Source organism: Patiria miniata, unplaced genomic scaffold, assembly GCF_015706575.1.
Source record: "Patiria miniata isolate m_02_andy unplaced genomic scaffold, ASM1570657v1 HiC_scaffold_16, whole genome shotgun sequence".
Taxonomy (NCBI): domain Eukaryota; kingdom Metazoa; phylum Echinodermata; class Asteroidea; order Valvatida; family Asterinidae; genus Patiria; species Patiria miniata.
In genome coordinates, this window is record NW_024037054.1 from 4,801,860 (window position 1) to 4,825,490 (window position 23,631).

A 23,631-nucleotide genomic window follows, 5' to 3' on the forward strand; every position below is an offset into this window, starting at 1 on the left:
CTATGAAGGCCCTACCTTGCATAATGACTGCAGTTCCCTGGACTTTCTCCGAGCTAACACCTGAATGTGACTTGACACCTGTGGGTAATGTACAGACACACACACACGGATGGAGTCAGCAGATCCCGCACTCCCGTTTTTCCTTTACTACAGTTGGGACATTTTGTAGGACAATTTGCTTTCATATTTTTGGTCATTTGGCAACTGAATTTCAGTGGTACATGTAGGAAAAGACAAATAAAATACAATTTGGTTTTCATTCCAAGTGTTTTTAGAGTGGCTGATTAATCCACAAGTAATTTCTGTTCAACAGAAGTTGGATTATGCCCAAAGAAGTAAGGTCCGTAACAATCACGTGCTGGTGCATGGATAGTTCGTATTTTGTTCAAGAAGTCGTTTTGATAATTTGTTACACATGCACCCAGTATATACAAACTCAGTGAAACTAATTCAACGAGACACATTGCTTTGAATTTTTCTGTGTCTATTATTTCAGTGTGTTAAACTAAAAGTGCACACTGGATGCGGAAAAGTGCCATGCACTTTCTGTAGTTATTATTAACAATATTTGTTGCTTCTTATTTCTGAGTTAAAAAAAAAAAAGTTATGAACTATTCTATACCAGGCATTCGATGTTTAAGACGTACTCATGCTTTGGCAGACAATTTCTGTTTTCTTGTTTTAGTTTGATAATAAAAACGAGTCAAAAACACAAAAAAAGTAATCATGCTGCGTAAATAGAGACATGGAGTGAGGCAAGACGGTGTGCATCGTAAGTGCTACCGTGATGAAATGTAACACAGACAGGCAAAATAAATCACAACAACAAAACTTTGTATCATGAATGGGAGAGGGGAGGCGCTTTCGTTCTGTTTGTGAAAATCAAAAGGCAGCTGTTCTCATTGGTAACTAGTTCTTGAAGGATATCAGGCACAAAATGCAGGTGTTAGCTCGGAGAGGAAACAATGCTAAATGAAAACAAAATTAAAAACAGATGAACTTGCCATGCTTATATTACTTGTTTTGGTTTTGCAACTTGGACCAGATCATGTGCCTCTGAATGTTCCGATTATTAACCAGTTCGCGCTGGGCGCCGTGTACACACGCAAAAGGTTTTGCGGTATTCGGAATGGATGACGGATAAACACGGAACGAGTGAGGCCGGGCACATCTGTCAGCGAGCGAGGCCGGAAATAACAGGTTGTGCTACCCGCAGATGACGGCCTGAACCCGTCTGGCGTCAAGGTTTGTGAAAAACAATCCCGCGCCTGGGTCCGGTCAATGTCTCAAAATATTCCCGGCGCAAACTGGTTAAACAATCCCCAATTTTGTTTAGGTGTGTGCATCGGTACCCGACCGCTGATGTCAGGAACCAGTTCCAGATTATAGGATTGGGTACCCGTAACCAACTTTACAAAGTACCTAGTAATTTCTCAGACAATGAAAAAAAGAAGGGTTTGCATGTCACTTGTGGGGAATTTTCAAAATGAAAACCAGGCTACATGGAAAACCAAAACGAATTTCATGTTTTTGTGCATTTTAATGCGCGACAGATGACGCTAGCGAAAGTTGCAGTTTAAACCATTCAGGCACCTTTAGTTTTGATAAGACAATCTTTTACGGATACCCGTGTACCCGTGTTTTACTTCAGAAGGGTACCCTGTTCCGGTACTACCCGTAAATGCACAACACTAGTTTTGTTGGAAGGAACTTGTTTTCTAGTCCGCTAAATCGCTGTAAGAACACTGAAGCTGAACGGATGTATTCAAAGACACATGAAATGGTCAAATTCAAAATTAAAAACTAAAACGTAAAAGGAAAATTAACACAGACAAAAATATGACGCTTTGAACATAAAAACTTGCATACATTTTCAAGCAACATTAAAAATTATAAAGGTTTGATTGCCCAAAGTATGTTTCAACAAAAACATATTTTTTAGAAAACTGTGCAAACAATATAGTCTTCTTGAACTTGTTTTCTTCCAGAGAAAACACCAGTTTGGTTAAAATATTAACATAACACATGCAAGAATAAACGATAAACATGTATATAACAACATATAGCAGCAGAGAAAGGACAAAATTGCAAGGAAAAGAAAACAGAGATACATGTAAAAGGAAAGAAAGTAACATTTTCATGGCTGCACAGGAGATTTTTGCACAATTTGAACTTCTAACTCAAAGGCAGAACTGTCTGTTTTCTTCCAAGGCATTTGCGTAATATTGATAATGGTTCTCCCTACTGTCAACAACAGTATTTTGCCTATTCAATGAAAAAAAAAATAACCTTTTTGAGAAGATGCTGTGTACTATGATATAAGCACCGTCGATATCATAATTTTCAATCATCGATATATCATAATTCCAATATCGAGAATATTTGATATATATCGATTATCCCATGTAAAAGTTAAAGAAAGTGTGGAAAAATTACAGAAAGGGCCTTCAAGCCCCCAAAATGTCCCCATTTTCCAATGGCTTTCTCTGCAGCATATTGCTCAACTTTTAAAACAAATCTCAGCACTGAGAGTTTGTCCATACGGGCGGTTTCTTTTGACGTGCTTCATTAGCTAAATAACGAATTCCAGCAAACGCAGAGCACATAGCGAGGCCGCTTGGCATTTCCTGATGTTTCTATTTTCAGTCACAAGCACAAGTTACCTGACAAGTTTTATTGCATTATACAGCGAAGTTTTATAAACACAAAGTACAAGCACAAACGGATGATATATTTTGATGATAATCTGACTCATTTTCGGTATTTTTGACGTCATATCTCAATATCGACGTTTTCGAAATTTCGATATGATAAAAAATTGCTATCGGCGATATCGATATCAAAATAATATTGAACAATTGAGTAATATCGATATATCGACGGTGCTTATGATGATAATCGAAGCATCATGTAAATACGTTTTTGGTATTGTTTTCAAAGAGGTTTTAACAAATTTTCCTGTTTTTTTTTTTTAAATACCAGATCATTATTGTCCGGTGGCCTTTAATTGGTATTAAGGAACAGGTGGAAACAGGTGCGAATGAAAATCAAAGGAGGACATGAACCTTTGCTGTCAGGTACCACCATAAGGAGCACATCAAACCCCTACTGAGATAGGACAGGTGGTGGGAGTCAGCCCAGGTCAGCTCGGCCTATTTATAGAGTTTTACTTCAGATGGTAATATACAGCTCTTTATAATTCCCAACTTTGTCATACCAGAACTCCCATACATTATTCATGATGTAATTTTTTTTTTCACAGAAGGAAAATAAAGATTTGTATCATAAAAAAAGTGTCTCGGGAGGTTACCCTCTTTCTATTAATTTTTTTTTTCCCATTAAAAATTCCTTTCGACACTTTTTTGTAGTATTATTGGAATACGACAGACAATGAAAGTAAACACATAAACAGTATGTTAGACAGTACAGAGTGCAGAGAATAGAGAAAGGAGAGCTCTGAAATACAGCAAGAGAGAAATTTGTGCCATTTGGCCCAACATGATGATATTGGCCACGGCTTCAGTTTCTGACCAGTGACCTCCTACAGTATGTCCCCCCAAAAAAGTGTCCGTCTAACTATTTTTGAAATAACAACAAAACCATGCAGCCAATTTTGAAACCTTTTTGATTGTGCAGATACTTATTAATTATCCTTGGCCTAAACCCTTTTGAGTTTTATTTAATTTCATTCACGCATCACTGCAAAATTTTTGGACACTGTGACCAAGTTCCTTGCCTTAATCAATTTCAGTGCTGTGTTATGTAAGCTGTGTGAAAATAAATGCTGCATGTTGTGAAAAAAAAACTGATGTGGTTTAGGATTGGAATCATTTGCCCTTGAGGTCTTACCATGACTGATAGCCAGGCAAATGATTCCAATCCCAACCGCAGCCCTTTTCACAACATGCAGAATTTTACACAGCTTACATAACACAGCACTGAAATTCATTAGACTAAAATTAAGGCAAGGAACTTGGTCACAGGGTTAAAAAATGTTGTTGTGATCAATTGACAATTGTGTAGTGATGCATGACTGAAATTCAATGAAACTCATAGGGGTTTAGGCCAATATGAGGAGTAGCTGCACAATCCAAATATGTCAAAATTGGATTCATGGTTTTGTAGTTATTTCGAAAAAAGTCAGGCGGACGCTTTTTTGGGGACATGCTGTATACTGAGTCGATCTGAAGCCACAGGCAAAAATGCATCATGTACGTACTCTGTGTATGCAGAGCCAGTCTTACCTGCTTTCGTGTTCTTGTTTTTCCTGTTCTGAGCTTAATATACCTTGCGATGAGTTCGTTGCGACCTATTTACCAAAAAATTAAAAATGAAAACAAAAACTGAAATGCATGCATACCACATCACAAAATGCTTGTACAGGGCGAGTCCGAATGATCTGGACCCAAATAAAAGAAAATATTAAAAATATGTAGCAATTATCAAAACAAACTGCAAATGAGATATGTTACTTGTATCGGCTGGTATTTTGGACATATTTGGTGAAGGTTTAATATATTTCAAACAATGCAGTCACATCAGTACGCAATTTCAATAAATTTGTTGAACCATGGAACCGTGGTCAGAGTGTTTTTTAGCGTGTGCTCTTTGCTAGCACTTTTCCTCTAAATGGTATAATGGATATACATGAAACTTGCACCAAATATGTCCAAAATACCAGCCTATAACATATCTCATTTGCACTTGTTTCGATAATTGCTACATATTTTTAAATATTTTCTTTAATTTGGGTCCAGATCATTCCTATGCTTTGAAGTTCTATAGTGTGGATCAAATTTCATATTCCCACGTCATATTTTGCCATGAAAAGATGAGGTATTCCAAACAAAGGTTGTTTATAATGTAAACCTGGCTCAACCCTGCATGATAAGAAGAAAGTTGTGAATAATTCAAGCTGTGCTATCTACTGGTATTATTATATTCGGACTTGGTGGTCCGCAAGATAATGCCACTCATAAAACATTAGAATCCTCACAAACTCGCCTGTCGCCGAACAAAAAAAAAAAGCTGTCGAGTGGGTATTGTATCCAATTCTCCCGTGTTGGTGGAAAAGTGTCAACACAAGTCCACAATGCTATCTGGGCTTGCTTTTGTACTGGCTACCCGTAATATTTGGTGCCAAGTTTTTGATCTGTTCGCCGTACAATGACAGGATTGTACACAATGCCTACGTCCATGTAACATGAGTCTTTGACATCACTTCAACAATGAGAGCTATCATTTGTGCTTATATACCAAGTAACCGTAACTGCTAAACTGAAATGCCATTGTGGCCGACAGCCTCATTTTTCGACCTTCTGTTTCTTCCCAAATCCTCCAAAATCCTCTTTGCAAAATGGAGGATTTTGCAGGATTGAGGCTACATGGCCAAAGTGTGTGGCTGATTTTGGAGGATGCACTGTGTCAAGGTCTTAGGCCAGACTTTGTGTAATTGTATATGCTCAGCCGTGAATAAATTTAGATCTACATTATACTTGAAATGCTCCAGGGAGGGGGTGGGGATGGGGTGGGGGTGGGGAGATGGGGTGGGGGGGGGGGGGAGAGGATAACCCACCGCAAAGCACCCTTGTTACAATGGTTGTGGGAAAAGAAATTGGCATCACTGATCTCATTAAAGTATCCATCACAAACAGTAGACAAGCATATAATTTATGACACTGCAACCTCATTACCCACAGAACTATCAGTGAAATTGTCAGAATAACTAATGGTACCTTACACAAACACTGACATGGTTAATTGATGGGTCAATCAAGCATGAGGCAACTAACCACCGTGGAGGAACGATTTCGGAGCTAATTATCAAATTTTGTTTTTGACTGTCACTATAGTGATAAGGTTAATGAAAATTGGGTGCACATGTATAATTGTGTGACTAGTGGATATGGGATAAAACCGGTTACCCCTTAAGCACTTGTATTACATTGTACTACACTATATTCATTCCTTGATAAACCCAAAATCACTGCCTGCCGGGGCGGTTTGGGGCAGTAGCGGGAGTAACAGGCAGGGCGCGTTTGGGCGGCAGGACCAAGGGGATTAACTAACGGGTTAAATACATGTAAGATGTCAAGGAACGCACAACTTCTGCATCTTGTTGGATAGAGTTATACACTGCTATGTACATGTACATGTACATGTACATGCTTGCATATATGTACACAAGTTCATGTGAAGGATGCACGTACACATATATGGAATGCAACATCCAGTTTAATAATTGCATGTTACGCTTGACACACATTCACAGCAAATCACACGCTGCATTGGATGCGTGTATATGGACTGCCTAAGCATACAGTGAACAAATGCTCCACACATGTAAATGCTATGTTCACACTCCCATATCTTTGTATAGCTTCAACATAAAAAAACAGACTAAATTTCCATTTTACATTCAATAATATGAATTAAATCAAGCACACGGTAATCGTTAATTGGTTTATCCTAAAACTCTGGAATGACCCCTGATTTTTTTTTTCTGCCATAATGGTCGTTTACAATGGTTGTGCTGGTTCTTGTGAATAATAATTTCCATTTCACATTTAAAATATGAAATTGTTGCGCAAATATGAATCACGTTAAATCAGGCAAAGGTACATGTAATAGTTAACTGATTTATCCTGAAACTGGTTTACTTTAAAAAATAAAAAAAATAAAAAAAATTGTTGCGCATTTTTCTGCCATAATGATTGTTTGGAGTGGTTGTCATGGTTGCTGTCATTCATCGTCTGCAAACCACCCTATTTAAAAGACTTTTCGTTGGTGGTTGAATGATGCATCGCTGCACACACACAGGCCAAATTAACTGTGTGGCTCTTGCCCGACCCAGATCTGTTTTGTTCAATCACAGGGTAGAATGGTCATTTTTTTTTAGCTCAACTCCCAGAGGCCGAGGCGCGAGTGCCTGGTTAATCACGGCGTAGTTGTGTGTGCAGCAGTACGCTGACATGTTTGGACGAGAATTCGTCCTAGGGAGTCACAACCATCTTTTTCTGTTACTGTCAAAAACAAGTTGAGAAGTCAAATCTAAATATATGTGGCTTAAACTTTAACCCTCCTGCTGTCTGAAAAGTCACAGACAGTCAAAAATAATTAATCCTCTTCCCCTGCCATGCCTTTTACACAGGCTAGTCACCAACAGCCAGATCATATTTCAAGCAAGCACTGTGACTAGTCAAACTCAGTCAACAGACGAAAGTAGAAATGGGATAGGCACAGCTGGTTTATCAATCACCTACAGTCAAAGTACAGCTGTATCAAGTTGCATAAACAGTCACAGCCAGTCAATCCTGCTTTATGCAAGCTGGGAGCTCTGAACTGTTGAAAACAGTCACTTGATTGACTTTGACTGAAAGGTCAACTTGGCACAGAATGTATGTTTGCATAGGAGGGTTAGTGTCAGAGTGATCTTGGTACAAGCCCTATTTTGTCACAAATGACGTTAATACTATTGAGACTGTTATAAATGACCGTCATATAATCCGAAAATCACTCAAACCATTAATGACTCATTATTAAAACCCGAGCATGGAACACGAGATATATGTGTCTCTGATGATGCCAGACTTTGTGCCTGAGCGAATTGCTTTTAACTTCCATTTCATGGCGCAACTCAAGTGTGACTGAGTGGAGGCTTCCCAGTAATATACAAAAAAAAAAAAAAACTTCACCGCAAATAACCCCCTAGAACTACTGCAATCAACGAGGGACTATGCACACAAATAACGAACCACAGATCGCCTCGCCAGTCACCCGGGAATGAAATGAAAATAGAGATTTATTAACTGTCACCTTATAAGGCAAGATGAGTTTGCCCTCATCTCCAGGGTCTGACACGCTATAACCAGTGTGCCGAACAAACCCCCCCCCCCCCCCCTCAAAAAACAACAACATACATCAGGCTCGGGTTCAGGCAAAGACCAGCCCAAGAGGATTCCACTGAAAAAACTGCACATTGATTTCTCGTGTATTGGTGTTATTACATTTCCTGTATCAAAGAGCACGATCGTGTTTCCGTGAGGCCCGCAAAACAAATTAATATATGCTTGACTGAAATCCGTGGGCCAGGCGGTGGCGTTAAGTTCACACATCATGCTTCAATGTAATGAACTACACCTTCATTACTGCTACTACTTGTTATCTGTCAGCACACGAACAGATTGATAAACTCGTAGTCATACACGCGTAATTTTTTTCGGTCTCATGTTCTGTGGACACAAAACGTTACCGATATTCTGTTGCATCGGATACTCGTGTGAATGCACCCCCCCCCCCTCAAACGCTCTTCACACTTTTCGAACCGAAACCGGCAAAGTGTACCCACTAGTCAACTCTCAGGTACTTTTGGCCGAGGATGTTCTCCACCCGCCACGCATGACCTAATTTCATAGGAGTATCCGCATCCCAGGGGAAGTCACAGATACATGTACACAGTGCATCAATATATCGGCTGTTATTTCCCCCACCAAAATCAACCAAGGGTAACAAGATCGTCCGAGTCCCATGGCTCCCCTATTCCTTAGGTGTTTGCAACTGGAAACTGGAAAAATTATGGGGCTTTTTTCGGACGCTGATAAACTGAAGGCCTATATGACAAATGGGGTTTGGAGATGTATGGCATTACAGAGTTTTAAAACTATTTGTTTTCATATATTAGGCCCCCCCAAAAAATATTTGGTCTCTGGTCAGACCAAAGTTCCAGAATTGACGCGGCCACGCGGCTTTTTTTTTTTTTTCTTCAAGCTTGGATTGTACAGACAAGGTGGGTACTATTTTGCTTTTTTGGTGTCCTCATGTACATTGGTGTCCTCCATAATTTGCCTTGGTGCTTTCGATCATTTGCCTTGGTGCAATTTCCCATTTCTTGGTGCTCTTTGGTAAAAAAATTTGAGGAGGTGCGGAAATAGAGTGCGCTGTTGGAGCTACCGCGGAACATTTTGGGAGAAAAAAAAAGATCGACGCGCATGATTAAAATCGACGCGCGCACTGACCAGAGACCAACTTATTATTTTTTTTGGCCTTAGTCATGTGTAAGATGTTGTACAGTACCTAGATACTAAACAAGTAATCTGCGAATCACACGTTGCTTTTGTGTTCTTCAAAAATATATCACATTTTGTGCATTTTTCAACAATGACCTCAATTAACCCCTAGATGACCTTTGACCTCCAATTTCGAAAGACTTGTGATGAAACTCCACCCAACCATCACTCCATCCAAGTGACATTAAAATCTATCAAATTCTGTAGATGAAGAAACATTTGCAGCAGATTTGAACAATAACCTCCGATGACCCCTACATGACCTTTGACCTCAGTAATCCGATGGGAAAATTGTGTCTCCCTACCCAAGGGCCACTGCATCTAAGTTTCACCAAAATTCATGACAGCATGTAGAAGTTATGCATTTGTTTCAAAATCTTAACCTAAACTTTAACATACATATATGTCAATACAGAATTTAGGACTGGCAAGTGTCCCCCAAAAAACTTCGTTTAGGCGGCACAAAAGTACTAATGGAGAGGAGTTTGACTCCAAACATCGTTATTCAAAGTAAACCATTCATATACGTACACAACCAGCTTCTAGTTATTAATTCCTTCATCGCTGCGCTGCAGGGACTGCCAATTAGGTTTGCTCCTACCTGTAAGCTCTTGGTAATATCGCAATCACAAGATCAGGCTTTTCTCCCACTATTTCCAATCAAGCGCCGTTAACAGATTTAAACGAGGCGGGCCAGAGAGTCAAGAATTAGAGTTGTAAATTTCCCAGACTAGCAAGGGGAAGAACAATTTTGCACGGGCGATTACTGCTATCCAATTTAATCCTCCCAGTCCATCGGTAAAAAATTCTCTATAAAAAGTGCATGGTAATTTCTCATACAAGCTACAGATAGGCCATCCTGGTGAGATGATTGTATTAGCGATGGGGAAATTACGCGCCATTCTGCAATTTCCCACGACAAAACATTTATTTTTTCATGCAATTTGATCGTCAGACTTTTTCTCCTGACATCTTATTCTCCCGGACCAACAATGTCTTGCACAGTTCATCACCTCGGACTTCAATTCTGCTCAGAAGATAATTGATTTACCAGCCAAGATATAGTTTTTTGTTAACGGACTCCAAAAACTTTCTGGCTGGCCCAGGTGGACCCTGAAGGGAAAGACATCTACCTGTTATTGTCTGGAGAGCCAGAAAAGCAATAAAACCAGGCTGATGACTGAAGAGGTGAAGTAACTGAGGAGTGACAGGGCGGCCCGTTGGGAGCCAGCCGGCTGGACAGGCCGCCCCGGCAATCGAACCAGCAGACCTGGGATTCTTTCTCAGATGGCTGAATCAAAGGTATCTCCTCGGTCGTTGCCAACGGGCCATTAGGGCAAGGAACACGGTAAATACATGGTGCATTTCCAACGGCAATTTTTCTTTTTCAGGGAAGGGAAGATGATGCCATCTTATTGCTAAAGGGAAAAAAAGGAAATTGTCTTGCCTTCTCGTCCAGAGGGCCCGAGGATTGTTTCTGTAATTGGGCCTTCTTTTAATATTAAAACAACACAATACACAGAAGGTAAAAAAACAAACAACCAAATATGACAAAATAATTATTTCCAAAGTCACGGGCCATTGGGCTAACACTTCTTTCTGCCCACATGCCCTCTAAGGCCTCCTCCCGCCAAACAGATGATTGTCATGTCACTCAGGGGTGTCAAAAAACCTGGCCGTATAACTTCTGTGCCGTACACAATACACTTGCCTTCTGGAAGGAAAAGAAAAGTTCCACCAGTCAAAATGAAAAGGGAAACTTGGAACGGGCCACTGAAGCACTTTCCCATTGGCTGAAGCAAGGGCTCATAAACATACAATGGCACTGGCCAAAAGACAGACCGATTATGACAGAGACACTACAGACAGGTAAGATTTGGAGGATGAAGGGGGGAGTCTGGACACCTGTTTTTTCTTACTATGTGGACCCTAGCAGCCGATCAGGCACTACAATGGAACACGAGTCAACAGGTGCCGGGTGGATCAGAAATTACGTGAAATTCAATTGCCGAGGGTTTGCCTAGGGGACCATCTGTACACGCCATGAGGCCGGAGGTTATTTGTTTTGAAGACTGCCGTGTGCGTTGGACCATCCCTACATGAACCTCTGCCAAAAAAGGTGAACTTTGAGAGTGAAAAAGCCAGTTGGGATCATGGGAAGGTTGTGACACGAACTGAACCAGTCAATGAATCAAAGTAGAGATTGAAGAGTTTTTGTGGGACACAAACAAGGCTGGCCCCTCTTTTAACCCCCTCCCCCCAAAAAAAGGGACAAAGGATGCTGTCATAAGAGATTTTGTCATGAAAATTACAAAACTCTATTAAAATACTGTATTATTTGGAACACTACTGACTGCTTTCACCTTTTTATTAGAAATGGATGTTTTATTATTAAAGGGAATGTACATCATTGGCTTTTGCTGTTATTTTAAAAAATGAACTATTTGAGGGGATAGTTTAATAGATCAAATATTGTTACACTGACATGTTTGAAGTTTTGTGTTCGAAAATGCTGGAAAAGCCAAGAAAAACAAAAACGTTCCAGTAGTCTGGTTCCCTGACTCCACTAAAGATGAAATGGATCAATTTATAGATGCCGGAAAATTGTTAGGTCAGGGAACCAGTCTAGCTGGCCTGCACCCGTTCATGAACATGTAACCAATAGCAAACAAAATTTTGACTTAACAAAATGGTAAATTTGGAGCAGTAGTTGAAAAATAATTAGGTTTTTCCAACGGTGGTCGGCCGACCACCGTTGGAAATTTATACAAAAATACCATTTTCTATAAAAATTACTTCACGCCAAGTGCCATAATTTTACAGGATACTTTAGACTGTCATTAACCAACATCCTAGTGAGGTATTTCGTAAAAACTTGGTAGTTTTATTTGTCGATGTTTGCAAATGTTGTATATTCCCTTTAAAAGAGATAAAAAAGACAGTGATCCAAATTTTTAAAATGAAAACGAAATTTGTGATGCACACAGAATTACTTTCTTTTGATACTTTAATATAAATGTATGTAATTTAATTTCTAAAGTTTTATCATCAAACAGTTATGTATTAAAAAAAAAAGACTTTCCGAAAATTTCTTCAAAAAGTTAAAATGAGCTTGGTTGGTCCGAGCCTGATGATGGCAGTAACTTTTTTTTTTAGTTGTGCACAAAGACTTGTGATAAATGAACTACCCAGACCACCTATCTCAGATTGGTTTTTTGCCGGGACCTCGGCGTATCGGCAATCACTCGCACTTGGAAATTAAAACCTGCTGCCAGCCTCCCAGGAATGCAGCTTGATTAATTTTTTTGTTTCGGCCGCCGACATTCCAATCTCTCTTTGTCTCGCGACAAAAATTGAAGGAAAAAGAAATATTAAAGGGGCACTCCGTAGTGTTTCCCAGGTACTGTTTAAAGGGAATGTACATCATTGGCTTATGCTTTAAGTTTCAGAAATGAACTATTTGAGGGGTTAGTATCATAGATCAAATTAATGTTACACTGACATGTTTAAAGATTTTTTTTCGAAAATGCTGGAAAAACCAAGAAAAACAAAAATGTTTAAGTAGTCTGGTTCCTTGACTCCACTGAAGATGAAATGGATCAATTTACAGATGCCGGAAACTTGTACGCTAAGGGAACCAGTCTAGCTGACCTGCACCCATTCATGAACATAAAACCAATTAGCAAACAAAATTGGACTGAACAAATTGTAAATTTGGAGCAGTAGTGAAAAATAGTTAGGTTTTTCCTACGGTGGTCGGCCGACCACCGCTGGAAATGTAAACAAAAATACAATTTTCTTGAAAATGACTTCACACCAGGTGCCATAATTTTACAGGATGCTTTAGACTGTCATTTACCAACATCAAAGGTATTTCGTAAAAACTTGGTCATTTTATTTTTCGATGTTTGCAAATGTTGTATTTTCTCTTTAATAAAGTGTCGGTAAAGGCAAACTCTCTTTTTAAAATCAATGATAACATTTTTTTTTTAATGATCTTTGGAATCAGTTTTGTTAAAATGTCAAACCTATGTATATTTTTTATTCACCCTAAACTCCCTACCGGCTTTTTACTAACAACAGTACCAAGTCCGCCAAAATCCATCACCGACTCTGCTTCACATAATGCTTCAGGACTAAACCTGCCGAAATCCACCACAAATCCAACACTGCTATTGGTGGATTTTGATGGACTTGGTACTCATGGCTTGCCTACCAAAATCCCCTCAAATAGCGGGGATGGATTTCGATTGAGTTAGGGTTAAAGGCCTTAACCCTAACCCCCTAGGCCCTTGTTGCTTACAACCATCCTCAATCCTCCAAAATCCTCCAAAATTTTGCAACTCTGCCTAAATTTTTCAAAATTGTCAGACAGTCCTGCCTCAAAATGCATTTATCCTCAATCCTCCAAAATCCTCCTCATCCCAAAATTTTGCACTCGTGTTTAAATGAAGGATAACCCAACGCCAAATCCTTCAAAATCATCAGACAGTCCTGCCTCAAAATGCATTCATCCTCAATCCTCCAAAATCCTCTTGTGCTTCATTCACCATTCATCCTCAATCCTCCAAAATCCTCATGTGCTTCAATCACCATTCATCCTCAATCCTCCAGAATCCTCATTTGATTCAATCACCATTCATCCTCAATCCTCTAGAATCCTCCAAAACCGCCAGGAGGATTTTGGAGGAGTGAGCTGGGTTAGGGTTAAAGGCTTTAAGCTTATGAATTTGGGATCAAGCAACAGGAAAAATAAAAGAATATTGAGAAACCTGAATTTCTGGAACTATTTAATTTTAATCATCAACAGATTGGTGAGATGTTGTTCATCATTAAATCTGACCCGGCTCCGTGCGCCAGTTTGGAACTTGGCAGCCATTTCCGGTGAAAACGCAGCCTTGCACAACAGCCTATTCATCACTGTGGCGTTAATAACTTTCCATCATTAGGGCAAGACGCGAGATACGCACACACACAGCACAGGTAAGGGCCGGGGGAAAGACGATAATTAAAGTGACCTAGGAGACGGGCCTCATCTGCAGAACATTCCAAGCATTCCAGACCCGAGTGGTGGGGGAAACCCAGGCACTCCGCCACTAATGGGTTGGCTGTTTGCTGATTACTACAGCGCAGGGGCCGGGGAAAAAAAAAATTAAAAAAAATAGGAAAATCTGAAATGGAAGCATAGTTATTAGTCATGCTTTTTGTGTGTGATTGATGTGGTTTTTCAATGAGTAATCTTGCAAGGAGCCTGGTTGCTGGAGAGATGTGTGTTTTGACTTTAGATTTATCGCGAGAAAAATGTTAAATAGTCCATGGTTGATTGCACGATGGCACCAGCTAGTGCCAGGCATCAATATAATGATAGGAGACAGTTATGTTGGGCTGAGCAAAACTCATGATACAAATCTGTTGTAAGCAGCTCCACGGGGCTTAAAACAAAGTCGAGCATATGGGATTTGAGAATAAATGATGCAAGCTGCACCAAATCATATTTCCGGGATGGAATCCCCCTGCCCTGCTAAAAGGGCAGATCCCCCAAAATATTTGAATCAAACATTTACGGCTTGGGGTCCAGTGCCCGCAGAAGGGCCCGGAGAATTTGTTGAATTCTAGATGCTCTGTGGTGCGATCTGAGGCAAGTTCTGACCACTTTAGCCAATTGTTTTTAGCAGTAGATAAGGGTGTGCGCAGTGGCTGCCTTTTTTGCGATGCCATTTAAAAAAAAAAAAAAGGGTTCTTTTGGGGGGGGGGGGGGGGCATGGCCCCTGTTGGCCCCCATGGATCGTCGTTGCCCTAATAAGTATGTTGGTAGGAACATATCCAATAGTGTCTTGGATAAAAGAGTACTTCTTTACATCAAGTGATACAATGTACCAAAATGTAATTGGAATAATTACGTGGACACGGTAGGCTATTAACTGATTTTACAATACTTGAAGAAGCTTGATTATGTAAGTTTAAAATCTGTGCTTATTTTTTTAGTGCAATGCAAGAAATACTGAAAAGGGTTTAAACGTACGCTGTTACACTCTTACAGTAGGCATAGCTGATGTAATTTCTATGTAATCTCTTAGATATCTCATCATCTGCAGGCTCCTACACGCATCCTACAGAGCTGATAAAAAAAAAAAATCGCAAGTTATTTATTTTAACCCCTGCATCCGGTTGGCAACTTATCCCTGATGGTTTGGAGTTGGCAAGCAGCCAGCAAAAAAAAACACAGCTTCATTTCGTTGACTTCTGATCTTTGTTTAGACAGCGTACGTACCAAATGGGTTCATGAAGGATGTCTAGCACAAACATAAATTCTCGGAAAATGATACCCAGGTCTGAAGGAGTTCAACATTTAGGGATAATAAAGAAGAGGTTTGTTTTTAGTGGAAAATTCCGGTTAAAGGGAAAATACAACATTTGCAAACATCAAAAAATAAAACTACCAAATAATTTTGAAATACCTTGCTGGACTGTTAGTGAATAACAGTGTAAAGCATCCTGTAAAATCATGGCACCTGGTATACTGTCATTTTCAAGAAAAGTGGTATTTTTCTATCAATTTCCAACGCTGATCGGCCGATCAGCGTTGGAAAAAACTGGCTTTTTTTCAAATACTGGCCCCAGTTGACCATCGCACTTGTTTGCAATCAATTACACACCTATGAACGGGTACAAGCCAGCTAGACTGGTTCCCTGACCTTACAATTCCCCAAACTGCTCTGTTTCTTCTTAAATGGAGTCAGGGAACCAGACTACAGGAAAATGATCATTTTTTCTTGGTTTTTATAGCATTTTTGAACCCAAAACCTCAAAAAAGTAAGTGTAACTATATTTGCTATATATTTCCAACCCCCCCCCCAATTCCATCCATTTCTGAAAATTACAGCAAAAGCAAATGATGTATATTCCCTTTAATCAAGACCATTTTTTTTTACACATTGTTTTAGTACTAATGACATTACCTTTGCAGTTATAATGTTATGCATTTAGAGTGGACCAAGAGGCATTACGAGAAAGGGTCCAAGGAGCTCTTCTTTTTTTGGTGGAAGTAGGCCTACTATTTGACATCAGCCCTGGAATGAAACTAGTCTATGGAGTATCCCCTTGCACTGCAAGTGTCTGTGATATGTGAGAAGATTAGGCGATTAATTATGCAACAGGACTGTGTCTTGACCTCGAGATTCTGACCATTCAGCGGGCGCCTTCTATATCGGGTCTTCGGTATACCTGTTGTCATGGACATCTAATAAAACCTCAACACGACGTCCATTATGCTTTTACGTTGTGAATTGAGTGGCCTGTAAACGATGTGTTACGCGATCCGTGTACGTCCTGTGGCTTTGAATGATCATCCCATAAACATTTTGAAATAACGCGCGTTCATGTCACGCCCATGATGAGCGTTCGCCTATTCTATACGCGCAGAATTTTGCTTAACAGTTTTAAAAGCCAATGTCGTGTCTAGGTTTTATTAGATCTTTATGCCTGTTGTTGTATTACATGTACCAAAAAAAAAAAAAAAAAGGGCATCCAAATTGACCAATCAACAGCTTAGTCCAGATTTTGGAAGAAAAGACTTACAGTCACAGTTGATTCTGATTGGCTGGCATGGGGGGTCGCATAAATTCGCATGCTTAGATATATCAGATGTTGGACCGGAGACGGAGAGCTCCGTTGGACAACCGGTAATACTCAGACTAGAACGAAGCCAGCTGGGCCCAATATCATGGAGAGCTGTAAGCTCTAAATATTTCGCTTAAGTTTTGTGCTGAGCAAAAATCAGCGGAGAACCAGTCACAAGCAGTGTACATTGCATGACAATTTGGTTGGTAACCTGTTTATGCTGAGCCAATATTTTCTATGCTTAGCAGGTTTCTGTGTTGAGCAGCTTGCCATAGGACGCACCCAGCCATCAGGGTTAATTGATGGCAAAGATTTGCAGGTGCGCACCGCATAGAAGAATCCCCGGTGATTTACCTCACCAAATCTCCCCGCTTGTAATATTTCCATCCCATTTATGACCTGTCAGCCATTCATCTTTTCTCTCTCCGTCCCCCTTCCTTTCTCTCTCTTTTTTTTTTTACCCCCGACGACGACTAACGTCCGCCGCAACAGGGGCGTCTCTTTGTCCTACGGCATTCCATCCTGGTGGTTGCCGGGGAAACCTTTCAAAGAAAATTTTCAACAGGTCTGTTTCCCTCGGGAATATGTACGATGCCACATCGGGGCACAGGGAGCGCGAGTGGACACTCGGTTTAAAGTGCACAGAATACGCCACAAAGTAATAACGGGATGGACCCAGGAAGCACGTAACTTGTGATAGCAGATGATCACATTATTAATTATTTTTTGTTAAACATTATGGTGATGAGTTTTTACTTAGTGTGAACTCCATTTATGAAGGTACCCACAGTATTTTTTTAAATCCATTTTTATTTTACTAGTGGATGAATAACTGTTTTTCCTCAACATGGGAACAGAACATTTTTAGTTTAGGAGACTAATGAAACCTAATGAAAGGTCGCAGCTACTATTTCATTATTATCATAGTGTATCATTATCATATTTACAAGTACAGTACATGCACTTACCCTTTTTTTTTTTTAAATTCACAGTGTTTATTTCAAGTGGGATGGACCTTTCAACTAAAAAGCTCTGCACAAAGAGAGCTGTCACAAACAGCGAGCGCAAGACAAATATTGACACAAGATGTTAAATACATTTTAATATCACGGCCCATTAGTAACAGACAATGTCCATAAATCAACGGTATCTCGCTAATGCGACAAGAATCTTACGACTTTGCCTAAATAAATTGGGACTTCTTATCCACTTCAGGGCGCAATTATTGTGACTATTTAAACTTGTCGATGTGGATGTTGCTTTGGATGGTACCCTGCGAATATTTTATTTATGAAGTTTAAACTTTGGAATAGTTTTTTTTCTATTGGGCATTTATGTTTCAAATTTTAAGAAAGACAAAAGGTAAAATAAACAAAGGACTTTTTTGGCAATCCAAATCCAGGTCACAGATAGCCTTTTAACCCTCTACTGTTTAAACAGTCACAGACAGTCAAAAATTCTATCCACTTCCCCGCCATGCCTTTTACACAGGCTGGTCACCAACAGTCAGATCATATTTCAAGCAAGCACTCTGACTAGTCAAATTCAGTCAACAGACAATAACAGGGAAACTGGTGGGCACAGTTGTCATATCAATCACCTAAAGTCAAAGCACAGCTAGGTCAAGTTACTTAAACAGTCACAGCCAGTCAATCTTGCTTTGCGTACACTGGGGATTCTTAACTGTTGAAAACAGTCACTTGACTGATTTTGACTGAAAGGACTACTTGGCACAGACGGTATGTTTACATAGGAGTGTTAGTGTTTTTAAATGTACATGTAATAAACTAAAAAGGCAAAATGTCCGTGTTAACGATCATTTATAATTAATTCCCTTAAAAAAAAAAAGAATTAGTTTCTTTTGTTTAATTTCTTGGCAAAACAATTTTGGTTTATTGAATTCTAATGGTAACAATGTTTGTACTTTATTCTAAAGTCCAGTTGATAACTCGTAGACAATTTGAGGTCACTTTAAAAAGAGGTCTCCTCTTCAATAAGAATAGAATGAGTTAATAATGAACTGTGTTGTACCTGTAGATTCATATATGCATCAAGTAAAGAAAAGGAAAAAAAATGGAAAACTGCAATGATTTTTCAAGGGAAAATGGTTTTCCTGCCTAGTATTCGAAGAAACACAGATGAAATCAATGATACCCTGTCCCATTGAGCTCCTTGTCCTATCCCAACTGACGTCAAAGTTTTTATTTGCTCGACAATCGATTCCACTAAAGTTGTGTTGACACAGGCCAAGTCTGCCTCCCCTCGAACAATAACACTGGTTGCTTCTTTGATCCACAGGCTCATGTTTGCTGACCCACTTCCACAGGCAACAAGAAAAAAATAAGGGGGGGGGGGTCGGATTGTGATGAGTGTGACATAATGATGGAAGTTTCATTCAAATCCTGATAGCTGGGTTTTTGTTGTTGGTACAGATCAATTGTGTAGGGATTATTTGAAGAATGCTTCAAATTTGAAAGTTTTCAATATTTTTTTCGTGGATGCCATTGGGGGGGGGGGGGGGCACAACAAATTACTATACCCAGACTATTTGCCAAGTACTCAACAGCCAAAAGAATTAGCGGTTTCGCTAAAGTACATACATGTGTAAATGTACAGTAAGTGACTATGGACCAGTGATGACAAATACTAGTGGTGAACAGATAAGAAAGTGCAAGAAAACTTTTGTCGCTAAACAGTATCTTTCAAGCACTAACCCTAAAGATCCCCAACCAGACAAACTCCAACACAAGGGCGTGGTGGAGTCAAGCTGTTATAGTGCAAGTTTAATAGCACAGGGTGTTGGAAAGGGCGCACAACAAATTTCTAAAGCTTTTAAAAACCAGTAAAATTATGATACAATATATTGGGTTTTTTTAATGGCTTTTTAAGTGTAAAGCAAGTCTGAAGATTGGTGTAACGTAGCTCACACAAATACAGGTGCGAATTGGACGTGATGTCATGAAACGGTTGCGACGAAATTCATAGGAACCAAAGGGTGTTCAACTTTTGTGCATTCGCGTCATGAATACTTAAATTACATTTTGCACTGCATCTTCCACCCAGTACATAAACGAACTAGATTTAAAATAATATTACTTTGTTGCTCTCCTGAACTTAAATTTAAAACATTCTGTTCTGCAAAAGTGAATGAGTGCACCACTTGCTCTGCCATCACAATTGCATTAAATGCAATGAGGACTGCGTTAAGTCTAGTGTCGTCTTACCATACATCTTTCCTTCGTCTGAGAGGATGATTTTCCGCCGGCCGCATGGTGGGTAGATGGCCAGAGCCTCCTGGAAACTCTGCTCGATGTCGGGACTCCAAACCCCCTCGGCATCATTGGCCAAGTCCTCGTCGTTGGTCTGACCCGGCGAATGCTGGGGCTGCTGGCTGGGGGCGCTCTGGCTCCAGTTTTCAGACGACATGGTCTGGCGGCGTCAGCCAATAGGAGCGCTCGGGTCTGTATGGTCAGAAACAAAATCATAAAATTGTTAAAATTCCGGAAGTTCTGGATGCTTTGTACCACAAATATGCTGCAGTAGTGCCGTTTAAGACAACAAAAACTAGATTTGTATGTTCATTAACCTCATAATCTTCGAGTAGGTTTTGCAGCAATTACATGTAGGTGGATTCAGGATGGAAGAGGCCAGCTAAATTTACTTCAGAAGAGGATTAATGTTCTTTTTTTGGTTTAATTTTAAATTTTTTTAACGGAGAAATCTGCCATAGTTTGATATTTTCACTATTAGAATATTTCTTGTTTGAATATTTGTTTTCAACACGAATGAGTTGCCATTTTGACACTAAAAAGCTAGATAACAATTTTGAGAAAAACAGCATTCGCCTTCTTGGATTTTTTTTTTTACCAAAGCGGTGGATGTTTTGAAAAAAGTCCATCTCCATCTTGATCCATCATTGGCAAAAAAAACTCACAAAAAACCCCCAAAACAAAACAACCTGCATCCTTCTTTTTCAAAACATTCGGATGAGAAATTAGTTGCGTTTCTGTTTAGCTGGCCTAAAGCACAAACTTCCACAAAGCTAATACTGCACACTGTTGGAACAGATTTTCATTGCGGATTCAGGATGTTTCCAAGCAAAAGTACGAAGTTCTAAAGCTTTCAGTTTTTTATCCCGTCTAGTGTAATCCTAACCAAAAGCCTCAACAAGGTCATATTTCAGCCTGGGAGCACCCCTCTGGGCCTTGCTGACCCTAACTGACCTCTCATTCTGTCTTAGACATTATGCAGTGGTGATGGCTCACACATGTTCGAGTACATGGTTCTTTGGGAATTGAAGTTTCACAGTTGAGAATTTACCTGTTTACATTGGGGAGTGCAATCTCACACCCATCTAAGGAGCCAGCTATTAACAAATCTTGGGTCAAAGTTCACACGATACCGTATACTTAAAAGGACTAACATAAATAAACCCAAAAAATCCCTTGTCTATAAATTTTGTAAACGGTTAATGTGATTCAGAACAGTTTTGGTTTTACCTCAAGATAAAAAAAAGGACGGAAATTTTCTGCAGAAAAAAGTGAAATTCGATAAGGTCGTTGTCGTAAGGAGTAACTAGTAATAGTAAAACTGTCAGTTTAGGAATCAATGTTTGCTTTTGATTGCGAATCAATTTCGTAGTATTTAAAAAAAAAGATTTTATTGAATGTGTAAAGTTGAATGATTAAATGTAACATTGAATCAGATTAAAATCAAAACCAGACCTACCAAGTCTCATGCATCCGGCGTGTGTCACACCCTCATGAGGCAATTCACACGCCGGACTATCGTAATCACAGGCCTTTATGCTAAATTGTTCTAAAAATATATTTTTGGGGTTGTTTTCGTAACCAGAATATGTAAGCATGTTTCAGGTTTGGTTGTAGTGTTTTGGCGACTTCGGTTCTGCGCGAAGATAATTTGGCATCACGCAACATGGTAGAGACACCCTCAGTCTCGTCTTTAGGGCCAGCCAGTGGCCTGATGACGAGACTATACTTAGCGTTGCACTCCTGCAGTAAACATGCAGGTGTACAAGTACACGTGCAACATGTGCCAACAATGTGTTGTGCAATCATTCCTGCTGATATTGTTGACGTCCTCTCACGTGGCGCAGATCCTAACATTGCGCACTTTGATTTTTTTTGCCTCTAGTGCCTTGCCTTAGAGCAACAATTTTACCTCAAATTTCAAAGGTAAGTGAAATATCATCGCCCTTTAAACACATTAATTTTATTTTGGTGTAATTTTCCTATTAAAAAAAAAAAAGGCAGATTTTTTTTTTAGTTTTAGTGCACAATGGGTACAGCAGTGGAGAAAATGGTGATTTATCAGAATTTGTCAACTTTAAAGAAATTCAAGTTAGGGAACACTCGGCCGATTTTGTGCCCAATTTCTGGACGACGCCGTAGCCATTTTGAATTTCGGCCTTTGTCGTTTGCACTTTCACAGCTTTCATGTGATCTCGGCATCTCAGCAAAACTATTTCACAAAAGTATGAATGGTGTAAAATAAAGCACAAAAATAACGATTGTCTTCTTCTTGGTAAATGTTGCGATATACTCTCACGGACACACATACTGATGATCACTTCACAAAATCAGCATAAAATTACAAGAAGGATCATGCGATGTTAACATCTGATGCCGTTCAAAATTGATCACCCATCGTCCATTAAAATCACTATTTTAAATATTTTTTGGCTTTCAAATGTCAAGACATCAAACTGGCAGTGTATTAATATGCTGGGGATTATTAAGCACAATCAACAGAGAGTCAAGATTTCTAGACCCATTAACTTGGGCTAAAGTCCACTGCGCTGGCTTCTGCACTGCAAATCTCTGTGCAAAATTACACCCCGAGTTATGAACGACCAGAGCTGGGCAAAAAATGCCATTGTCACTAGACTCGACACCGGTTGCCTAACACTGCACTGAGACGGAAATGAGATTGCTTGAGAAAAGGACAAAATCACTGATTCGACATCTTCAATTGGGCTGGGCATCCGGCCTCGCAAACACGAGCAGTGAAGATTTTGGGCTTCGGGCAGGGCTTCACTTTTCATTTATCAGTGATAATGGACCGTTTTCTGTCTTTTTTTTTGTTGCTGCGCAATATATCTATCAAAGATGATCTGAATGACTGTGACATGGGTACTTGGAAAATGAAGTCTCTTTTAAGAAAAAGTAACCTTTTAACAGTGCAGCGGCCTGATAAATGTGATGTACCATCCCCCCCCCCAAAGAAAAGAAGTAAAAACCTCTCTAAATTTTGACTAACTAACAACAGGAATGTGTGTATTTTCTGTACAAGATGCATCTTTGTAGTTAATCTGTAATGTTTTCTTCAGCAGAGATTGGGGGTGGGGTGGGGGTGGGGAGAGCAAAGTGAAGAGGCTATTTTGGAAATTTAAGTTTTGGGGGACCTAAATGAGTGCATACGTAGGTTATGTTCATTCCCCCAAAATATAATGAAACCGTTAAAAAGTAAAGATGTGCAACTTGAATCTATAGTTTATGTTCTTATTTACTAGCTGTTTCAGTTATGTGTATACATATTTCTACATTTACAGACGTTTGGGGTTGTGTACAAATTGTACAAAGAGCAATCAGTTATACATAAATATTGTGAAAAAAAGGGAGGCTGAAGGATTTTTTCCCCGAAAAACTGCAGTTTCAAAATTCCTTTCGAAGTCTGTGCACGACAATATTCAATCAAAGCAACAATTACAATCTGTTTTATATTATCATCATCTGATCGTAACACAGACAATTAAGAATTTTTTTAATGAAATCATTGGTAAAACTCGATTTGGGGTTTATGACAGGAAAAAAGGAAAATCTTTTTTTTCAAATTGAGTCCATGCAAACATGATGTAAACAAGAAAAACCTTTAAAAAAAAAAAATAGAAAAGAGCAGATACAATTTTAAAATTAGAAATCATGTC

General features: G+C 39.4%; 1 protein-coding gene across 11 annotated transcripts in view; it reads right to left on the bottom strand.

The window, feature by feature from the left end:
• LOC119722732 (transcriptional enhancer factor TEF-1-like) overlaps positions 1-23,631 on the bottom strand; it is a 37,317-nt gene that overhangs the window by 12,526 nt on the left and 1,160 nt on the right. For 6 of the 11 annotated variants that reach the window (XM_038193016.1, XM_038193013.1, XM_038193015.1 and 3 more), the window contains exons 2-3: positions 19,910-20,146; positions 4,245-4,309 (exon numbers count right to left, since the gene is read on the bottom strand). In XM_038193016.1, the coding sequence (XP_038048944.1) occupies positions 4,245-4,309; positions 19,910-20,111 (267 nt within the window). In that variant the 5' untranslated portion in view covers positions 20,112-20,146. Of the gene's footprint in view, positions 1-15; positions 79-4,244; positions 4,310-19,909; positions 20,147-23,631 lie in introns of all 11 variants that reach the window. The other 5 variants (XM_038193021.1, XM_038193017.1, XM_038193014.1 and 2 more) reach the window with 1 other exon arrangement.